The sequence below is a fragment of the Leptodactylus fuscus genome, chromosome 5 (genome assembly GCF_031893055.1).
Source record: "Leptodactylus fuscus isolate aLepFus1 chromosome 5, aLepFus1.hap2, whole genome shotgun sequence".
NCBI lineage: Eukaryota > Metazoa > Chordata > Amphibia > Anura > Leptodactylidae > Leptodactylus > Leptodactylus fuscus.
The window spans coordinates 204,797,832-204,821,401 of NC_134269.1; the positions used below are offsets into that span (position 1 = coordinate 204,797,832).

The window sequence follows — 23,570 nt, forward strand, 5'->3', positions numbered from 1 at the left end:
AGTTTGGGCAAATTCATGGTGGAGGGAGCCTCTAAACAGCCCAGTTTGGGCAAATTCATGGTGGAGGGAGCCTCTAACCAGCAGAGTTGGTGGAAATCAGGGTGGAGGGAGCCTCTAACCAGCAGAGTTGGGGGAAATCAGGGTGGAGGGAGCCTAGTATTAGCAGAATTGTGCAACGCTTATGGTGGATGAGTATGAGGATGCGGAGGAATTGGAGAGGTTGAGTACAGACATGGAGTTTCATGTTGGGGTGCTTTACACAGGTGGGCACAAAAATGAAGGCTCTATCCAGTGGTGGTTCATTTTTATCAAAGTGAGCCGGTCGGCACTCTCAGCTGACAGACGGGTGCGCTTGTCAGTGATGATGCCACCGGCTGCACTGAACACCCTCTCAGATAGGACGCTGGCGGCAGGACAGGACAGCACCTCCAAGGCATATAGGGCAAGTTCAAGCCACAGGTCCAACTTCGACACCCAATACGTGTAGGGCGCAGAGGGGTCGGAGAGGACAGGGCTGTGGTCGGAAAGGTATTCCCGCAACATGCGCCTATACTTCTCACGCCTGGTGACACTAGGACCCTCCGTGGCGGCACTTTGGCGAGGGGGTGCCATCAAGGTGTCCCAGACCTTAGACAGTGTGCCCCTCGTTTGTGTGGACCGGTGAGAACTTGGTTGCCTACTGGAGGAACTGCCCTCCCTGCCGCCAACGTCACATGCTGGAAACATCTCCATCATATTCTGCACCAATTGCCTGTGGCAAGCATTGATGCGATTGGCCCTCCCCTCTACCGGAATAAAAGACGAGATGTTGTTTTTATACCGGGGGTCAAGGATAGCAAAGATCCAGTACTGGTTGTCCTCCATGATTTTGACAATACGCTTGTCGGTTGTAAAGCACCCCAACATGAACTCAGCCATGTCTGCCACAGTGTTAGTTGGCATGACTCCTCTGGCCCCACCGGAAAGTTCAATCTCCATTTCCTCCTCATCCTCCATGTCTACCCATCCGCGCTGCAACAATGGGACGATTCGAAGTTGCCCGGAAGCCTCCTGTATCACCATCACATCATCGGACAACTCTTCTTCCTCCTCCTCCTCCTCCTCCTCCTCCATTAAACGCAGTGAAGCGGACAAATGTGTGGACCTACTCTCCAGCTGTGACGGATCGGATGCTATCCCTAACTCCTCTGTGTGATCTGAGTTATCCCTGATGTCAATCAGGGATTCTCTCAGAACACACAAGAGCGGGATTGTAAGGCTCACCATCGCATCCTCAGAGCTCACCCTCCTTGTGGACTCCTCAAAGACCCGTAGGATGTCACAAAGGTCTCTCATCCATGGCCACTCATGGATGTGAAACTGAGGCAGCTGACTTTGTGGCACCCTAGGGTTTTGTAGCTGGTATTCCATCAAAGGTCTCTGCTGCTCAACCACTCTATTCAACATCTGAAACGTTGAGTTCCAGCGTGTGGGGACGTCGCACAAAAGCCGGTGTTGTGGCACATGCAGGCGTTGCTGGAGAGATTTTAAGCTAGCAGCGGCTACTGTCGACTTGCGAAAGTGGGCGCACATGCGCCGCACTTTCACCAGTAGCTCTGGAACATTGGGGTAGCTCTTTAGGAAACGTTGCACCACTAGGTTGAAGACGTGGGCCAGGCATGGAACATGTTGGAGTCCGGCAAGCTCCAGAGCTGCTACCAGGTTCCGGCCGTTATCACAAACGACCATGCCTGGGCCCAGGTGCAGCGGCTCAAACCATATTGCCGTCTCATCGAGGAGGGCATCCCTCACCTCGGAGGCAGTGTGCTGTCTGTCCCCCAAGCTGATCAGCTTCAGCACAGCCTGCTGACGTCTACCAACGCCAGTGCTGCAACGTTTCCAACTCGTAGCTGGGGTCAATCTAACAGCGGAGGAGGAGGCGGTGGCGGAGGAGGAGGCGGTGGCGGAGGAGGAGGCGGTAGAGGAGGAGGAGGAGGGGGGTGTTCTTCTCGTGTCCCTGCCAGGAATGTTAGGCGGGGAGACGAGGTACACCGGGCCAGTTTGGGAAGCAGTCCCAGCCTCAACTACATTCACCCAGTGTGCCGTCAGTGAAATGTAGCGTCCCTGTCCGCATGCACTTGTCCACGCGTCGGTGGTCAAGTGGACCTTTGTGCAAAGCGCGGAACTAAGGGCCCGCCTGATGTTGAGTGACACGTGCTGGTGCAAGGCGGGGACGGCACACCGGGAGAAGTAGTGACGGCTAGGGACGACATAGCGAGGTGCCGCAGTTGCCATCAGGTCCAGGAAGGCGGGAGTTTCAACAAGCCGGAACGCCAACATCTCCTGGGCCAGCAGTTTAGCGATGTTGGCGTTCAAGGCTTGCGCGTGTGGGTGGTTAGCAGTGTATTTCTGCCGCCGCTCCAATGTCTGAGAGATGGTGGGTTGTTGTAAAGAAACGCCTGATGGTGCCTTTGATGGTGCAGGAGAAGGAGATAAGACAGGACCAGGGGAGGATGAGGTAGAAGTCAACAAAGTGGCGGAGGCAGATGAAGTGGTGTCCTGGCTCGTCCTCTGGAGTGCATCGCCAGCACAGTCAGCAGTGGCAGTGGCAGAGGCAGTGGCAGAGGCAGTGGCAGTGGCGTGAACGGCAGGCGGCCTTTGTCCTGCCGTTGCTGCCTGCCACTGATTCCAGTGCTTGGATTCCAAATGACGGCGCATTGAAGTGGTGGACAGGTTGCTCTTCTCAGAGCCCCTAATCAATTTCGAGAGGCAAATTGTGCAGACAACACTATATCTGTCCTCGGCGCATTCCTTGAAAAAACTCCACACCTTCGAGAAACGTGCCCTCGAGGTGGGAGTTTTTCGGGGCTGGGTACGAACTGGAACATCTTGGGAGATTCCGGGTGTGGCCTGGCTTCGCCTAAGCTGCTGACCTCTGCCTCTGCCTCTAGCTACCCTTTTTGGTGCTGCACCTGCCTCAACATCCACACTACTTTCCCCGCTTGACATCCCCCCTGTCCAGGTCGGGTCAGTGTCCTCATCATCCACCACTTCCTCTTCCAACTCCTGTCTCATCTCCTCCTCCCGCACAATGCGCCGGTCAACTGGATGCCCTGACGGCAACTGCGTCACATCATCGTCGATGAGGGTGGGTTGCTGGTCATCCACCACCAAATCGAACGGAGATGGAGGAGACTCTAGTGTTTGAGCATCTGGACACAGATGCTCCTCTGTTAGGTTCGTGGAATCGTGACGTGGAGAGGCAGGTTGAGGGACAATGAAAGGAGCGGAGAACAGCTCTGGGGAGCAGGGACAGTTTGGGTTATTGTTCTGTAAAGCTTCGGAATTTTGGGAGGAAGGAGGACAAGACTGTTGGGTAATAGGAGGAGAGGAGGCAGAGTCTGACTGGCTGCTGGACAATGTGCTGTAAGCGTTCTCTGACAGCCATTGCAAGACCTGTTCCTGGTTCTCGGGCCTACTAAGGTTTGTACCCTGCAGTTTAGTTAATGTGGCAAGCAACCCTGGCACTGTGGAGTGGCGCAATGCTTGCTGCCCCACAGGAGTAGGCACGGGACGCCCTGTGGCTTCACTGCTACCTTGCTCCCCAGAACCATTCCCCCGACCTCGCCCACGGCCTCGTCCACGTCCCTTTCCGGGAGCCTTGCGCATTTTGAATTCCTAGTTAGAAATTGGCACTGTATACCAGTAGTAAAAATTGTGGGTGCACGTAACCCCAATATATTCTTTGAATTACCAGTCAGAAACTGGCACTATATGGCAGTAGCAAGAAATGAGGGTATTTGTATTCCCAATATATTCTTTGAATTCCCAGTCAGACAATGGCACTGTATACCAGTAGTAAAAATTGTGGGTGCACGTAACCCCAATATATTCTTTGAATTCCCAGTCAGACACTGGCACTATATGGCAGTAGCAAGAAATGAGGGTATTTATAACCCCAATATATTCTTTGAATTCCCAGTCAGACAATGGCACTGTATACCAGTAGTAAAAATTGTGGGTGCACGTAACCCCAATATATTCTTTGAATTACCAGTCAGAAACTGGCACTATATGGCAGTAGCAAGAAATGAGGGTATTTGTATTCCCAATATATTCTTTGAATTCCCAGTCAGACAATGGCACTGTATACCAGTAGTAAAAATTGTGGGTGCACGTAACCCCAATATATTCTTTGAATTACCAGTCAGAAACTGGCACTATATGGCAGTAGCAAGAAATGAGGGTATTTGTATTCCCAATATATTCTTTGAATTTCCAGTCAGACAATGGCACTGTATACCAGTAGTAAAAATTGTGGGTGCACGTAACCACAATATATTCTTTGAATTACCAGTCAGAAACTGGCACTGTATGGCAGTAGCAAGAAATGAGGGTATTTGTATTCCCAATATATTCTTTGAATTCCCAGTCAGACAATGGCACTGTATACCAGTAGTAAAAATTGTGGGTGCACGTAACCCCAATATATTCTTTGAATTACCAGTCAGAAACTGGCACTATATGGCAGTAGCAAGAAATGAGGGTATTTGTATTCCCAATATATTCTTTGAATTCCCAGTCAGACAATGGCACTGTATACCAGTAGTAAAAATTGTGGGTGTATATAGCCCCAATTCTATTGCTAGGGGACTTGCAGGGTATTTCTGGGGTGAAGGTGGGGGGGCACACCGTTGGAACGGGTATCGGGGTATATATCGGGTATACGGGAATACACTGACAGTGTATTCCATTCAGGATCCTGGGAAAGCTGGGTTGCGGCGATTGAGCCCGTCAGTGCCACGTTACACTGACAAGCTTCTCCCTGGAATTTAGCTCTTACAAGAGCTGTTGTGGTTGTCTTCTCCTTCCTATCCTAGCCTGTCCCTGCCTACCCAGAATCTAAGCCCTAGCTAGCTGGACGGAAACCTCCGTCCTCGGTGAATTGCAAGCTCAGAATGACGCGAACCTGGGCGGCGCTGTTCTTTTAAATTAGAGGTCACATGTTTTCGGCAGCCAATGGGTTTTGCCTACTTTTCTCAACGTCACCGGTGTCGTAGTTCCTGTCCCACCTACCCTGCGCTGTTATTGGAGCAAAAAAGGCGCCAGGGAAGGTGGGAGGGGAATCGAGTAATGGCGCACTTTACCACGCGGTGTTCGATTCGATTCGAACATGCCGAACAGCCTAATATCCGATCGAACATGAGTTCGATAGAACACTGTTCGCTCATCTCTAGTTAGTAGTGTTGAGTGAACAGTAGAATCGAATACCTCCGCTCCCATAGGAATGCGTGTAAGCGGCCAAACACCAAGAGGTTAAGCGCTGTGAATCTGTGCCGGCCGCTAACATGCACTAGTATGGGAGCAGAGGTATTCGATTCTACTATTCGCTTAACACTAGTGGTTAGCCTTGCAGCGCTGGAGACCTGGACTTAGGACATCCATCATACGCAAGTCGATTCCGATCATATAGGCCAACGTGAAGGAAAAAATTATTTTAAAAAGAAACGAATAGAGATGAGCGAGTAGTATTCGATGGAATACTATGGTATTTGAAATACTCGTACTCGATGGAATACTACTCACTATTCGCAGTAAATATTCGATTCAGAGCCAGCGTTGATTGGCCAAATGCTATACACTGTATAGCATTTGGCAAATCAACAATGGTTCTACCGCAGGCTCGTCCTTGCTAGGAGCACGCAGCTTGCTGTTACGAGGGAGCTTACTTTTTCTCATAGGAATGAATTGACCAGCCTTGATTGGCCAGTGTACAGCATTCGGAGGCTCGTCTGTGAGGAGGCGGAGTCTAAGACCGGACCACAGCCGTCTCCATTGTGGTCTGATTTTGGACTCCGCCTTCTCACAGACGAGCCTCTGGCAGAACCAGCGTACACTGCTGTACACTGGCCAATCAACGCTGGTCAATGCATTCCTATGAGAAAAAGTAAGCTCCCTCGTAACAGCAAGCTGCCTGCTCCTAGCAAGGACGAGCCTGCTGCAGAACCAGCGTTGATTTGCCACAGGCTCGTCTTTGCTAGTCAGGAGAGCTGGCAGCTTGTGGTTACGAGGGAGCTTACTTTTTATCAGCGCAACTGCAAGGGCTGTGCAGTTAAAGCGCATGGACACCATAGATTATAATGGGGTCCGTGCGCTTTAACTGCACAGCGCTCCTCCTAAACACTCTCCTCCTTCTACTTGTGGACTTGGTGACTCTCCTTTAGTTGAATAGCGGTGTCCCCTGAAATGACCATTTTTCCTATAGACAATAATGGGATTCGATATTCGATCGAGTAGTCGAATATTGAGGCTCTACTCTAAACGAATATCGAATCTCGAATATTTCACTGTTCGCTCATCTCTAGAAACGGAGTCTCTTTCAATGTGACAAACGCGTTGAGGTCCTATCCTACGGCGCGTATCTTCTTTCTTAAAACGGCAACGACAACGGTAAGGATAATAGCAAAAAAGACAAATGTTTATTAAACAAAACTTTAGTACAAGGCGACGCTCTTCCTTATTGTGCTGTAGGAGCCTGCAATACGGGATAAAGTCGCAGGCTTCTTTATTTACAGACATGGCACTTTATAAATGACACTTATACTCAGCTTTATATTCCATTGCACATATAAAACGACCTATCAGAGCCGCTAACGTCTGGGCCGTTTCCATGTCGCGCTCTCTCCATAAAAATAGAACATTGTAGACCACCGAGCCGTCGTGGACACAACCTTTTGCTCTTCCGTATTTAGCGTGTGATTAGATAAATTTATCTTTATTTTCGAACACTATAAAAATAATCCCCCCATAAGCTGCCGAGAGGTCAAACCTTTACACCCTGTTATCTCTTGTTAAACTATTTTTTTTTTTTTTTTTTAAAGATTTGCACAGACGACATATGTACATTTTAGATTCTCCTCCGAGGCAGACAGACCATAGACGGCGTAATGTCCACATTGCTTTTGTACCGACGAGTTAGATGGTCGATCAAAGGAACAAAAGGAGTGTGCCGCCATCGTCTCCGGAGGGTAAGATACATTACGTTTGCAATTTGTATTTCTAGTGAGAACTTAACAGTACTGAAATCAACAATGACAAACTTAGAACAGCAGAGTGACACCAAGGTTGGAGTCATTCCCGCGATGAATCGAAGTACAAGTTCCTGTCTGGTTTTGCCACCCGAGAATGATATTATCCGACGCGGCCATGACTAATTCTTCCGTTTCTTCCTCAGCGGCTCGTCTTCTGAGCTGCTGTCTTCTTCGCTGCTGCTACTGCTTGTAGTACCGCTGCTGCTGCTGCTCGTTTCCGATTCGGACTCGGATTCGGACTCGGACTCCGAGGAGGAGTTCTCTGAAGAGGATGAAGAGCTGGAAGAGGTGTCCTCGGAAGAAGACGATGAACTGGAGGTGTCCTCGCTGTCTGAAGAAGGGTCGTTGTCGGAGCTGTTGCTGCTGGAGCTGGAGCTGCTGGAACTGGTGACGCTTTTAGATCTAGAAGAAGGTGAACAAGAGAAGGAGATATTTATTTGGAATCTACAAGGCTGATGTTCAGTCATTCACTTTTCGGTTTCCTTAAAGGGATTCTACCATTAAAAAACTTTTTTTTTCTAGGTAACACGTCAGAATAGCCTTTAGAAAGGCTATTCGTCTCCTACCTTTGGAAGTGATCTCCGCCGCGCCGTTCGTTCGAAATACCGGTTTGTACCAGTATGCTAATTAGTTCTCTCACAGCGATGGAGGCGTCCCCAGCGCAGAAAATGCGATGGGGGCGTCCCCATTGCTGCTCGAAAACCGACTCCAGCGCCGCTTCTGTCTTCTTCTGCATCTGCCCCTTCCTTCTTCAGCTTGACGTCTGATGCTTGCGCAGTACGCTCTGTTCGGCGAACTTCGCCGAACGTACTGCGCATGCCCGCGGCCATAGTGCCGACACCGCAAGTTCGCCGAACAGAGCGTACTGCGCAGGTGTCCGGCGTCAAGCCGAAGAAGGAAGGGGAGGATGCAGAAGACGACAGAGGCGGCGCTGGAGTCGGTTTTCGAGCAGCAATGGGGACGCCCCCATCGCTGCGAGAGAACTAATTAGCATACCGGTACAAACCGGTATTTCGAATGAACGGCGTGGCGGAGATCACTTCCAAAGGTAGGAGAAAAAATAGCCGTTCTAAAGCCTATTCCGTCGTGTTACCTAGAAAAAAAAGTTTTTTAATGGTAGAATCCCTTTAAAGAGGACCTTGGGGCACATGCGGTTTTATATACTACTGAATTCAGCGTACTGTCAGCTGTCCCGTGGGAAGAGCTATCGATGTATTTACTGTCAGAAGGACGGTCCTGACAGTCTAACTGGGAACGCCCCTCCTAACAGTACAGTTTGTAGCGCTATATTGTCAGAGGGGGCGTTTCTTACCGCCCAGCCATGATGCTGATCGGTGAGGAAGGCGCCCCCAGACAGTACTTGCCCATAGACTAGTACTAGGGGAGCGTTCCTCACCGCTCAGCATCATCGCTGGGCAATAAGGAAGGCCCCCTCTGACATTATAGCGCTATGGACAGTACTGTTAGGAGGGGCGTTCCCAGCGAGACTGTCAGGAACGCCCTTCTAACAGTGAACAGCTATCGGTAAATGCACAGATATCCCTTCCTCCGGGGCACACAATGGGAAGGCCGACTGTGCGCTGAACTCAGCGGCATATAAAACTGCATGTGCCCGAGGACATGAAAGGTGCTCTTTAAATGTCTGTCTGTAAATGCCTGAATTCCTATGTAATAACAATTCTGAAGCACTTACACTCCATGACTTGTTGTTCTCGCCCCGCCCTCAGCTGTGGATATTAGGATTATTAGTAGACACTCCCATAGCCGTCTGTAATTACGAGACTTTACTCACTTGTTTGACTTGGCTTTATTACTAGATTTTACTGGGTGTTATCTTTTTTTTTGCCATTTGAGAAGATCATGGACACTCCTACTGTCTCATACTTTTAACACTTTCCTGTATGATATATCATATGTGTGGAGAGGTCTGCTCAGCTTTTACAATAAGAGGTGGTGCTTTTCTACAGTATCAGGTATTGAGTCTGTGTCACAGGCTGTCACAGTGATCGGTTAAAGAGGACCTTTCATGTTTTGGGCACAGGCATTTCTATATACTGCTGGAAAGCAGACAGTGCCATGAATTGAGCGCACTGTTGGCTTTCACGATCTGTGCCCCGGATGAAAAGCTAGCGGTACCGGTACCGTAGCTCTTCATCGTCAGAAGGGCGTTCCTGACAGTCTGTCAGGAACGTCCTTCTTCCCAGCAGCGCCTATAGCACTGACTTCAGCGCACTGTCGGCTTTCCAGCAGTATATAAAAACTGCCTGTGCACCAACCCATGAAAGGTCCTCTCTCGCAGCACTGGGGGCGGGCCCCAGCGCTCAAACAGCACTGGGGGCATCCCCAATGCTGCGAGAGAACTCTCCAGCACCACCTCCATCTTCTTCTGCGACGAGGTCTTCACCGCGTCTTCTTCTGGCAGCGTCTTCTTACTTCTAGGCCTCGGGCCACAAAAAAAAATGGCTGCTTCCACAGTATTGTAAGCAGCCATTTTCTACTGGCCGGCAGGCATGCGCAGTTGCCTTGCCCTAGGCCTAGAAGTAACAAGACGCCGCCGGAAGAAGACGCAGTGAAGACCTCGTCGCAGAAGAAGATGGAGGCGGCACTGGAGAGCTCTCTGGCAGCATTGGGGACGCCCCCAGTGCTGTTTGAATGCTGTGGCCCGCCCCAGTGCTGCGAGAGAACTCATTTACATACCAAGAAAAACGTGGATTGCAGGCGAACGGTGGTGCGGAGAAGAAAGGGAAAGGTAGGAGATGAATAGCCTTTCTTAAGGCTATTATGATATGTTAGGGAGAAAAAAATTGTGTTTAAAAGATAGGATCCCTTTAATAATTAAATATTTACCATAGGCAATACAGGACTAGATCATCTACTTGCTTCTTGGTGTTCTTAGACATATCTACAATCCAGTGATTCTCTTATTCTTATATATAGTTATTTATGGTTTAAAGTTTATTCTCTTTTGAATCTTCTCTATCAGTTCCTCCCAACTTACCAAGATCCCTTTGGTCACTGAATAAGAGCTTGTTTACTTGCTGAAAATAAAAATCTGTCGCAGTCACGTGATAAACACTCAGCATAAGCATTACAGTACAGCAAGACGGTTCATATCACGATGCATGAACATGTTTAGTGGCGTATGTGCTCAGCTTAGTAAAGGCCCCCCACCCATCATAGTATCAATGTGAACTATACTTTTGTTTTCGGAGCATAGGTAAGTCCCTAACACTACCATTGGCTCTCCATTGTTCATGTCCATTGTGGGACCTGACCAACAGAGAGGCGGACCGCTAAAATAGCCGCTACATACGGAGACTGTCAGACTCCATTGACTAGTGACTGAGAAAATAAGTCCTCCGTGTAGGAGTTCAACAGCGACTCCGATACAGATGTGAACCTAGCCTTATTTGACATTGCTCCCATATCACATGTGCAGCGTCAGACCCGTCAGTTTTCTGGTGTGAGCTATAACAGAGATCTGCGCTAGTTAGGAACGCCATGCATAGACCGACATTCTGGTGCAGGTGCATGTACCTAAGTCATTCCCTGCACCAGTCAGGGACATTATTGAGACTTAATAAATCTGCCCCTTTCTAATAGGTATTGTATTGTATTGTATTGTATTGTATTGTACTGCTCCCTTATCCGAATGTAGAAAGCATTCCAGAAACGAAACATTCGATCCTACCTTTTCTTCCTCATCTTTGTTTCTGGCATACTGTTGCCACTACTGGAAAAAAGAAAACAATACAAGTTATAAGTCAATGGAATATACAAAGTTGTAAGAAAAGTATCTCATTAATACACATTCCCAGGCCTGCAAACCACTCATGTAAGGCTTGGATCATACAAGTCTCCGAACAAGACTCCGCCGCAGACTCATGCAAGTAGGACTTTTCTCTCCGCCGATTTTAGACTGAAATCGGCGGAAACCCAGTGAACCCCATTATAGTCTATGGGATCCAGTACACATAGAAAGCCCTATAAAGTCCTGCTTGGGTGAGTTTTGTGTGTTAGAACTTGACTGATTTGCACAGAGTCTGGACTTCACTCCATGAAACAACTTTGGGATGAGCGAAGATTGCGAGCCGGGTGATCTCATCCAACCTCAGTGTCTGACCTGGGTGAATGGGAATAAGTTCCCAAAGAGTGAGGGCGGTTTTAGCTGCAATGGGAGCAAGGCAAAATCCGAAATAAAAACAAAGTTTTTCTACAACGTTAAACCTCAGCCTAAAACCTTCTCTTAAAGGGATCCTACCATTGGATATCCATTTTTTTCTAACACGTAGGAATAGCCTTAAGCCTGAGGCTCCACATTGCGGGAACGCGGATTTTGTTGCGTTTTTTTGAGCCAAAGCCAAAAATGCCTACAGAGGGAATGGAGAACATATAGGAAGTTCTTATACTTCTCCCTCCTGCTCAATCCACTCCTGAGTTTGACTCAGAAAAACGCAATAAAAGAAGCTGCGTTTCTGCACCGTGGGGCCTCAGCCTAAGAAATGCTTTTCTTCTCCTACCTTTAGATGTCTTCTCCGTGCCGCCGTTCGGTAGAAATCCTGGTTTTCTTCAGTATGCAAATATGATCTCTCGCAGCACTGGGGGCGGTCCTCAGCGCTCAAACAGCACTGCGAGAGAACTCTCCAGCGACGCCTCCATCTTCTTCTAGGAACGCCCTCTCCCTGCGTCTTCTTCCGTCCTGGGTTTCAATCTTCTAGGCCTCAGGCAGAGCCAACTGCGCATGCCCATGGCCACAAGAAAATGGCCGCTTGCCCAATAAGCTGTTTAAGCGGCCACAAGAAAATGGCTGCTTACACAGCTTACTGAGTAAGCGGCCATTTTCTTGTGGCCTGGGCATGCGCAGTCGGCTCTGCCTGAGGCCCGAGGCTTAGAAGATTGAAACCCAGGACAGAAGACGACGCAGGGAGAGGGCATTCCAGAAGAAGATGGAGGCGGCGCTGGAGAGTTCTCTCGCAGCATTGGGGACGAGAAAACCCGGATTTCTACTGAAGGGCGGTGCGGAGAAGACATCTAAAGGTAGGAGAAGAATAGCCTTTCTTAAGGCTATCCCTATGTGTTAGTCAGAAAAAAAAGGGTATCCAATGATAGGATCCCTTTAAGGGGACTCTGTCACCAGAACTCAGTGGTTTCCCTCTTATATCTCTGTAATGGAGGCAGCAATTCACAAGGGGAAAACATGGTTGAATTCAGGCGACCCTAACCTATATCTGCAGTTGGGTTGGTTTGATAGGCTGCGTTCTGCTGACAGACTCCCTTTAAAGATCTTCTCCCTATCACATGTCCATTATGCGCAGTGTCAACACAGTCTTCATATAAACTATACATGTAAATAACAAGCCCAGGTTTGGTGCCGGCAGATTTTCATCCAAAATTAAATACCCAACTATAGTGTGACATGTGAGCGGCACGCATCGGAGACCAAGCAAGACGTCATCCATTATTCAAGGGTACATTCACCTTTGTCCTAAAAGCAATCGAGCCTCTTTGTCCTTGAGCGTCTTCTTCAGTTCCACGGTTCTGGAGGGCCGGTACAGATATTTCCTTTTGCCGGTACATTCATAGCTCCAATGACCCATTTCAAGGCACTTCTGACAACGCACATTCTGCTTGTTTGCTTCACTGTAGGATCGAAACAAATACAAGTGTGATAAATACAAAGTGATATTAGAAGACAAAGGCCCATTGACACCTTCAGTATCTCAGTGGAAGGAGTAGGGTAGACTGGAGTAGTTACGCCGTGTCTCCAGTAGGGGGTGCTGCCTCAGTCTAAAAATACGCGACATTATTTAGAGCGGCTCGTCCTGTTGGATATCTCAGGAACATTCCTCCATGTCACATTGTTATTTCTTTGTTCACAGCAAAGTGTCACAATGTTGATGGTTTGGAAACCCCGAACCCGTTTCCGCCCCATCGCTCCCCCATTACATTCGTAAATCTACCACATTGTGTTCTACCGAGTGCTGGTCCGGACAGACATCACTGGATGATATAGGGATTCTTTGTCTTATTCACATTACACGGGGCGTACATTTGGCCCAAATTAAATTATGAGGCACATTCAGTTTTGCACATCCCTTCAATCTTCCATAATTATTACTAACTACCCTCGACCCGCGACTTAGTCTGCGGGTCTGTGGTGGCGCTGAGCGGCGTACAGTTGGTGTATTGGTGGTCGAGATGAGCTGCTATGAGCCAAGGCAGTGCTCTGTCTCCCCTCCTGTTGCATCTCCCATGCCCCCCCTCCCAGCACCCCCATCCCGCGGCGGCCCTCGCACCCTCCCACGGTTGCCCCTCTGCTCCCGCAGCAACCCTTCTCCCTTGCCCTCCCTGCCCTGGGCACCCCCCTTGTACCCCCTAAACTCTGTCCTGGGCACCATCCTCCTGCACGCTCCCATACGCACATCCTGCAGTCCCCCTGCACACCTTGCGCGCATCCGGGCCACCGTACCCACACCCTACAGTCTCTTGGTGTACTTACCCAGCCAATTGCAGTGTTCTCCCCCACGCGTCTGTGGCACTCCCTGAGCTGGGTCACACACTCGCTGCCGCCGATTGCTCCGTTGGGCCCCGCAGAGCCAGGCGGCATGGCTGTGGCACTCCGGAGCTGCAATCAGCCGCCATGTTGTCCAGCTCGCACATCAGACCGCTCACAGACTGTCGTGGACGTATCGGAGCCCCACTGAAAGACCTGTGATGACGTCACCTCAGGTCCTGCAGCGGAGCCAGGGCTTCCTTTAGCCAGTCGCGACGGGGCTGTCGGGGGAGTGCGCGGCTTGCGAACCCTAGGCCTCATTTGGGTCCTATAGGGGACATGTCTGCTACTTACACCCAAAATACAACTTTAGAAGAAATCACGTCCCGCAGTAATAAAGCGCTGCGGGAAAAGCGTGGTGGGAACATTCTATTACAATTATATCTATGGGGAAACCGCCGGTGTTTCCGTAGATATAATTGACATGCTGCAATTTCCAAAACCGTACCAGTTTTAGAAATCGTGGCGTGTCCGCACCGCGGTTTTCACCACAAAGTGGACATGGGATTCGCTAGAATTGTGGCGTTTTCGACCCTCGGAGCCCCGGCCTCACACAGCTTTGGATTAGCAGCACTACATTTACCAATGATATTCTCTACCTGGACATGTGAGAATAAAACGGGAGCTTGGATGTCTACGGCCCGGTTCACATCTGCTTTTGTTATTCCGCTTGGGGACCCCCGAATAGAAACCTATGCATATGCATTAAAAAGTGGTTAGCTAAGAAACCACACGGACCCCATAGACTATAATGGGGTTCATGTGTTTTCCGCACGATGCACGCGTATGTAAACATTACAGAGCCAGACTGTCTTGGTACAAGTGATCTGCGGGGGTCCCAGGTGTTAGATCGCAAACAATCTAACACTAGGTTCACACCTGCGTTCGGGTTTCTGTTCGGGGGTCCGTTTGCAGCGTTTTACTCTCCACATTTATAAGTAGGTTTGGAAACGGAAACCCTGCACTGAGCTCAGGCGCTGGTGTGTACCCAGCCTAATATTGATGACCTATCCTAAGGATGGATCATCAATACTAGAAACTGGATAACCCTATTAACATGGGGCAATTAGCTACTGCCTCCTAAGGGCTTGTTCACACGGGGGGTGGATTTTGGCACCGAGAGTGACGCGGGGAGTCGTGTCACTCTCGGGTCAAAACCCGCCTACCACGACCGTCACGGTCATGGCTTCCCCCTACGGAGTTGGCTCAAATGAATGGGAAATTGCTGCCGCCAGCGAGCCGCGGAATCCGCCTGAAGAAAGGGCAGCTCGCTTCTTTTTTCCGTGAGCCGAACCATACCGCTCACGGAAAAAAAGGAAGCTAGCGATCTCCATAGACCTCTATTGTGAGGCGGCAGATTCTGAGGTGGATTTGGCGTCAGAATCCGCCCCCTCTTGCCCCGTATGAACGAGCCCTTATGAGGGAACCTGGGATATCGTGGACAACATGTCTGAGGTAGTGTGGCTGGCACATACTCACATCAGCTGTGATAGGTTAAGAACAACGGACTTCACCGGTGATAAAGTGACCAATGCAAACACAGATCTGTCCATTTACATTCTAATGTGAAAAAACGCAACTGGAGCTTCCGTCCATCAAGTTTCATACTTTTCTGACGGAAGGAAACGTTGTGTACGCAGAACTTCTTCCAAGTAAACATGACAGAAGGAAGTGTCTGCCATGTTTTTTTTTTTACATGAGAGTCAATGGGAATGGATATCAAATGGAAGGGACTCCATCTGCATCAGTCTGTTGCTCTCTAGCTGAGGCCCTGGTCACATCTGCATCTGGGGGGGTCCGCTTAGGGACCCCCAAATGGAAACCTATACACATTAAAAAAGCGGTTATCCCCAGGGATCCCCATGGATTATAATGGGGTTCGTGAGGTTCCTGCATGAAACACGCGGAGAGAAAAGTGCATAAGCATAGGGGAATGGAATGGCCCGAATGCAGAACCGGCCTGACACTAATTATGTGTAATTAAATGTGATTAGTATTAGCTGTAATTATAATCCCACGTCATTCGTGTTAGGCTCCGTTCTCACGGAGTAAGGCGCCGCTCATTTAGACACGTAAACACGTGTCAGAGCGCGGCGCTTCAAAACAGATCCCATTGACTTCAATGGGTGCTGGCTTACTCGCGCTACACATTGAAATCAATGGGTTATAAAGCCTCTCATTGATTTCAATGTGTAGCGCGCAAGCTGGCACCCATTGAAGTCAATGGGATCTGTTTTGAAGCGCCGCGCTCTGACACGTGATTACATGTCTAAATGAGCGGCGCGTGACTCCGTGGGAACGAGGCCTGCATTCGGGCTATTCTGATGAAATCCAGGCAAGCAGCACTTTTCTCTCCGTGTTTTTTGTGCGGAAACCACACAGACCCTATTACAGTCTATGGGGTCCGCGGGTTTCCCAGGTAACTGCTTTTTAATGCGTATAGGTCTCCGTTCACAAGCGGACTCCCCGAACGCAGATGTAAACCAGGCCAGCAGTGTGAACGTCACCTCATTGGTCATACAAAAGTCTTCAACAAATACTGGAATATTTGGGCACCTTTCCTACAACCGCGGCGGTTTTCCGTAAACGTATGGTGTGCATTTCTATGGGCCAGACACGTCTGTAGTAGGGTTGAGCGATCGGGATCGGATTCCGATTTTTTTGGCAGGATCAAGGTCTCACGTTAGTTCCCACAATACTTGGCTATGAGGGAACTAACGTTAGACCTCGATCCCGCAAAAAAAGTTCGGGATCGGAATCCGATCTTTTCTGATCCCATCATTGTGGGAACTAACGTGAGACCTCGATCCCGCCAAAAAAGATCGGGATCAGAAAAGATCGTATTCCGATCCTGATCTTTTTTGGCGGGATCCAGGTACTTGGCTATGTGGGAACTAACACAAGACCTCGATCCTGCCAAAAAAAGATCGGGATCGGAATCCGATCTTTTCTGATCCTATCAATGTGGGAACAAACGTGAGACCTGGATCCCGCCAAAAAAGATCGGGATCGGAATCCGATCTTTTCTGATCCCATCATTGTGGAAACTAACGTGAGACCTCGATTCTGCCAAAAAAGATCGGGATCAGAAAAGATCGGATTCTGATCCTGATCTTTTTTGGCGGGATCCAGGTACTTGGCTATGTGGGAACTAACGCAAGACCTGGATCCTGCCAAAAAAGATCGGGATCGGAATCCGATCTTTTCCTATCCTATCATTGTGGGAACTAACTCGAGACCTCGATCCCTCTAAAAAAGATCGGGATCTGATCATTGTGGGAACGAACGTGAGATCTCGATCCCGCCAAAAAAGATTAGGATCGGGATCCAGTCTTTTCCAATCCCTCAACCCTTTACAGATCATTGCCTGGGCACATATAGATGCATGTTTGGAGGGGCACATATGGATGCAATACCTTTGGACATGTTTTGCGCGGCGGTTGCGTGTGCGGGCTCTTATACAATACTTCATATTTTTATCCGTAAAAAGTAACTTGTAAGGCTCCTCGGCTTTGGTGTAAGACCTGATGCAGACCCTGCAGACTGTGTGACAAGTCTCCTCATGTCCTGCACTCCATCCTGGCACCTATGTGACTACTGCTCAGCTATTACACTAGTCACTCCTCTCCTCCTAATGGCCACCAGGACGTGCCCATAAATCTGGGCAGCAGCAGACGACGCTGTGCCGGGCTCAGCCCCCTCCCCCACTCGCCATCGCCGCCTATTGCCGGCCCCGCGCGCTTCCCGCCCAAAAATGACGCCACGGCAGATCTCCCGTTCCTCACTCCCCTCCCCCCCCCTCCGATACAAGGTTTCACTTACGCCTGCCTACGAGCGATCAGCCGGTGCATGGGGGTAGCCATGTTGGTGAGAGCCAGGCGCCGCCCCGCTGCATGCCGGGGAATAGCAGTCTGCAGGAAATATTGCTAAAACGCAGCTGCTGGTGGCGTCATGGCGTCGGCCGCCATGTTTGACGAGGGCACCTCAGTCCTACCTGCCAATTCTCTGAAGGATTTTACCTAGCCATGCAAGTCCTAGGGGTTGTGTAATGGAGGACGTGTTGTTCTAGTGTCACAAGTCCTATAGCCAGCCATCTGTAACCTTCCTCAGCTATATACCATAGTATAATGTCTGTATACACTGGACTTACCTTTAGGGCATATTCAGACTGTGCAAATTGTGGTTATTATTCAGTTACTGTAGTTGTATCATGTGACTACCAAACCCTATAGGAATTCGTGGTAGACCCACATTGTTAGGGGGCGCTCACACTGCCGCCGCTGTCCTTAAAGGGATTCTACCATTAAAAATTTTTTTTCTAGTTAACACGTCGGAATAGCCTTTAGAAAGGCGATTCGTCTCTTACCTTTAGAAGTGGTCTCCGCGCCACCGTTTGGTAGAAGTACCGTTTTTTACCGGTATGCAAATAAGTTCTTTCGCAGCACTGGGGGCGGGCCCCAACGCTCAAACAGCACTGGGGGCGTCCCCAATGCTGCCAGAGAACTCTCTCCAGCGCCGCCTCCTTCTTCAACAGTAACCGCCTCTTCTGTCGTCTTCCGTTGCTCTTTCGCGCATGCACAGTACGCTCCTGTAGTTCTCCGTAGAACTACAGGAGCGTACTGAGCGGAGTGTGACCCCAGCCGGAAGAAGACGACAGAAGAGGCGGTTGCTGTTGAAGATGGAGGCGGCGCTGGAGAGTTCTCTCTCAACATTGGGGACACCCCCAGTGCTGTTTGAGCGCTAGGGCCCGCCCCCAGTGCTGCGAGAGAACTTATTTGCATACCGGTGAAAACAGGGATTTATACCGAACGGCGGCGTGGAGACATCTAAACGTAGGAGAAGAACAAAAACGGTTCCTGCGTGGAAGCAGAAGACGCTCTCCAGCGGACACTGAATGCCGGTTTCCATCTTCTGCTGACAGAAAACAGAAACCTGCATAACGGAGATCAGGTGCTGGTGTGAACCCGCCCTTATATGTATTCTAGGGAAAGAATTGATTTAGAACTTTTATTTATTTTATTTTTTATTACATTTTTTTAAAACTTTTTTTTTTTTTTTTACTATTTTATTAGCGCCCCCTAGGGGACTTGAACCTGCAGTCATTTGATTGCAAGTCCCATAGACGGCAATAGACGTGTATTGCCGTCTATGGGAGATTCTCTACATTACTATTACGGCCGTAATAGTAATATGGCGATGACCGGCCTGGGAGCTTTCATTAGGTTCCCGGCTGTCATCGGAACAGGTCGGCTCCTGCGAGATCGTCGCGCAGGAGCCGGGCTGCAACTTTAAAAGTATGGGGCCGTTGGGACTAATGTTAAACTTTTTTTTTTTTTTTTTTTTTTGGGGGGGGGGGGGGGGGGTGACACTGAAGCTCGTGCCTGCGATCTCTGATTGCAGGCATAAGCTTCGGTATTACCGCTGTAAGCGTTACAGCGGAGGTGCCATTACACTTACAGACCCGGCATACAGACAGGTGCCGGGGCCCGCAGCATCGCCACGCTCCTGGTACGAGTGTGGCGATGCCGTACATTTCAAACTGCAGAAGTACTTACGGTACTTCTGCTAGCATACCGGGAAGCAGACATATGCCGGTACGGGCCTGAGTTTACATGGCCACGTCACCTGGCGTGTGATGGGGGGGGGGGGGGGAGGTCTGCGTTCCTGGCCTGCTAGCAGAAAATTACCGTAATGACTTCAGTATAAGCCGAGGAACACTTTTTCAGCACAAAAACTGTTCTGAAAAACTCGGCTTATACTTGAGTATATACGGTATCAAAAAACCTCCATTGCTGTCTTAGACCTGGTTCACATCTGCGTTCGGGGAGTCCGCCTGGGGAAACCTATACGCATTAAAAAGTGATTACCTAAGGAAATCCGCAAACCCCATGCATTATAATGGAGTCCGTGTGGTTTTTGCACAAAACATGCAGACTTGCAGGACTTTTCTCTCTGCATGTTTCGTCTGGAAACCACATGGATGCCACTATAGTCTATGGGGTCCATGGGTTTTCCAGGTAACCGCTTTTTAATGTGTATAGGATTCCGTTTGGGGGTCCCCAAGCGTACTCCGCGAACGGAAACGCGAATGCAGAAGTGAAACGGGCCTTGCTGTGCCGATAGCTGTTAAGCCTAAAGGCGTGAAGTCAATGTAACACCTATAGCTGGACTTCTGGCTTGTAGCCCAACGCCGCTGTAGACCAACGTCTGATGGTTTGTGGTGATACTTTTTGCCGCCCTAGGCTTGGGATGTGATGTCCAAATTCACTTGCAGTACAGAGAGGATCACTACGCACCCAATCAGATCTGTCCATACAGAGGTTCGCCTACACGCACCATTCCGATTCCCATCCCCATTTCAGTTCGTCGTTGTTCTCGGCCTAGGCACCTTCTCAAGGTCTCTCACTTCAAGGATTCTCAGTTTGCAACAAGTGGCAATAGCTGGCAGGCCGATGAATAGGAGGCATTGTCCAATCATCTTGCACCAGCTGATCTCATTTTTGAGGTTTTGTGGCTAAATACAATTTGGCACAGATTGACTTTTCTGGTCACAACTAAATCCTGGCATCTAGTCTGAGCTTAGATTTCTCAGCTTGGTGTGGGTTCTCAGAAAAAGGGGACAGGGCTTAAATGTGCCACATTGCACCAAAGATGTTAGAAAATTTTGACTTAATATAAACCAGGGAAAAGGTGGACTAGACAGTCTAATACGTCGATCGCGATCTACCGGTATGGGTCGATTGTGCTCCCCACTCTCCATGTCCGCCAGGTCCGCCCAGGTTACGTTCTGTGGCAGCCAGAAGCATTCATTCCAGAACCAGGCCAAGAGTGCAGACATCTTCCCTCCGTGACAGCCGCTCCTCCTCCATAGTAGCCTGCAGTCTGACTCCGCACACATCATATACCCGTATATTACAATGACATTATTCACGCTGTGCCTTGTATCCACTCCCTATGACATACAGCCGCCATACTCACCACACAGAGCAGCGCGGTCTCCCCTCCAGCTCCTGCAGCGCCGTCCGTGTCTGGCTCCATTCACATGGCTCTTCCCTCCGCTCCGTGGCCGAGACACACGGGACATGCCCCGCCCACACACCCAGGCCCCGCCCACACAGTAGATCATTTTGACTTGGTAATTTTATAAGTAGCTCGCATACTGAAAAAGTGTGAGCACCGCGGTCTAAAGAAACACCAGATTTATCATCCAGCATCAGCCACTGTGATAAATCTGGTAAATTTTTCGACTGCCTAAGTTTGCCCTGTCCATCTACACAGTCCAGTCATATTAATGTGACCAGCGCCTACTTTTGCTTTCCCGATCTGTGCCCTGGGTAAAGCGCTATCGGTCCCGGTATTGTAGCTCTTTACAGTCAGAAGGCGTTCCTGAAAGTCAGTCAGGAACATCCTCCTTCACAGCAGCGCCTATCGCGTTGTACAGTGTGAGCGGGGAGGAACGTCCCCTCCCTCTGCTCACAGTGCTCGTCCATAGATGAGTATTATCAGGAGGGGATGGGGCGTTCCTCCCCGCTCACACTCTACAGCGCGATAGGCGCTGCTGTGAAGAAGGACGTTCCTGACTGACTGTCAGGAACGCCCTTCTGACTGTAAAGCGCTACGGGACCGGGACTGATAGCGCTTCACACCAGGCACAGATCGGGAAAGCCGACAGTGCACTGAATTCAGCCCACTGTCGGCTTTCCAGCAGTATATAGAACTGCCTGTGCCCCAAACCATAAAAGGTCCTCTTTAAACTAAACCTATGAGAAAATATGAAGCAGTTCACACTTCATTCTGCATATGTTCATGAGACCAAAAGGTCAAACAATGTGACCCTATTTTGTCAGTCATGAAATAGTTAACAGGCTATTAGCAAGCACTGGAGTTCTCCGGTTAGTGAAACACTGTGTTATAAACAAAACATTGAAGCGAACATTGAAATAAGTGTAAACTTATGCAGATATGGGATTAGGTCCAAGTGTACTGGAAATATGCAAAAGCATAGATGAAAGAAAGGAGAGCTCTGAACCCTTTGCAAATTTTAATAATCACAATTCAAGTAACAGATCTTTATCCTGGTCCTTAGCATAAATGTATTGTTGTATTATATTGGGAGATGTTTATAAAACGAAGGAGCCATTCACATCCCATCTTTAGCTTCTATCCCAATAAACTGGATGCTAAAAACAGATGTAAATGGATATCCATCCGTGTCCGTAGCTGTATTTTTTTTGTCAAACACAGGGTCACTACACCTGCCTCTGTACCTGCTTGACCACAATGTCATAAAACAATCATCCGGTTGTGCCAGACTGTGAGAGCCATATTTTTGGCATCATTTTACTGTGTGGGCATTATATTATTAGAGTCATATCGAGGTGGTATTATACCGTGTGGGGCATATTAAGTGATGCATTAGCTTGTGGGGGCCAGTGGCGTAACTAGGAATGACTGGGCCCCGAGGTGAACTTTTGACATGGGCCTCCCCCAACCGACGCCGAAGACCTTGACCGACCCCCTCCTACGCATTACTGCGCACTCTATTATGCCCCATAGTGGCCCCTTCACACAGTATTATCCCCAATAGTAGCCACTGCACACAGTATTATCCCCCATTGTGGCCCCTGCACACAGTATTATGTCCCATAGTAGCCACTGCACACAGTACTGTATTATGTCCCATAGTAGCCACTGCACACAGTATTATCCCCCATAGTGGCCCCCGCACACAGTATTATCCCCAATAGTAGCCCCTGCACACAGTATTATCCCCCATAGTGGCCCCTGCATACAGTATTATCCCCCATAGTGGCCCCTGCACACAGTATTATGTCCCATAGTGACCCCAGCATACAGTTTTATGCCCCATAGTGGCCCTTGCACACAGTATTATCCCCCATAGTGGCCCCTGCACACAGTATTATGCCCCATAGTGACCCCTGCATACAGTATTATGCCCCATAGTGGCCCTTGCACACAGTATTATCCCCCATAGTGGCCCCTGCACACAGTATTATGCCCCATAGTGACCCCTGCATACAGTATTATCCCCCATAGTGGCCCCTGCACACAGTATTATCCCCCATAGTGGCCCCTGCACACAGTATTATCCCCCATAGTGGCCCCTGCACACAGTATTATGCCCCATAGTGACCCCTGCATACAGTATTATCCCCCATAGTGGCCCCTGCACACAGTATTATGTCCCATAGTGGCCCCTGCACACAGTATTATGTCCCTTAGTGGCTCCTGCACACAGTATTATCCCCCATAGTGGCCCCTGCACACAGTATTATGTCCCTTACTGGCCCCTGCACACAGTATTATCCCCCATAGTGACCCCTGCACACAGTATTATGCCCCATAGTGACCCCTCCACACAGTATTATGCCCCATAGTGACCCCTGCATACAGTACTATCCCCCATAGTGGCTCCTGCACACAGTATTATGTCCCGTAGTGGCCCCTGCACACAGTATTATGCCCCATAGTGGCCCCTGCACACAGTATTATCCCCCATAGTGGCCCCTGCACACAGTATTATGCCCCATAGTGGCCCCTGCACACAGTATTATGCCCCATAGTGGCTCCTGCACACAGTATTATGCCCCATAGTGGCCTCTGCACACAGTATTATGCCCCATAGTGGCCCCTGCACATAGTATTATCCCCCATAGTGGCCCCTGCACACAGTATTATGTCCCACTGTGGACACCCATAAACAATTATTATACTCTGGGGTCTTTACAGACCCTCCTACGCTGTCGGCCTCCGAAGTAGTTGATCTTCAATGATGTCAGACGTCACATGACCCGGGACGCAGGCCAAGGTAATGAGACGTCAGACGACTAGGCCGAAGTCTGCACGGATCGTGGAGAGGTAAGTAACAGTGTTTTTTATGTTTCTTACCTCTCCCGGTCCGCCAATCATTATAATTGGGGGTCCGA

The 23,570-nt window shown here is 49.4% G+C and overlaps 1 protein-coding gene across 1 annotated transcript; it reads right to left on the minus strand.

The window, feature by feature from the left end:
* Nucleotides 1-6,436: 6,436 nt before the first annotated feature.
* Nucleotides 6,437-17,529, minus strand: ZCCHC10 (zinc finger CCHC-type containing 10). The gene is made up of 4 exons (XM_075275103.1): nucleotides 17,446-17,529; nucleotides 12,549-12,710; nucleotides 10,762-10,803; nucleotides 6,437-7,472 (listed from the first exon to the last, which is right to left on the minus strand). The coding sequence occupies exons 1-4, from the start codon at nucleotides 17,484-17,486 to the stop codon at nucleotides 7,190-7,192; spliced, it is 528 nt and encodes a 175-aa protein (XP_075131204.1). The 5' UTR covers nucleotides 17,487-17,529; the 3' UTR covers nucleotides 6,437-7,189.
* Nucleotides 17,530-23,570: the final 6,041 nt, after the last annotated feature.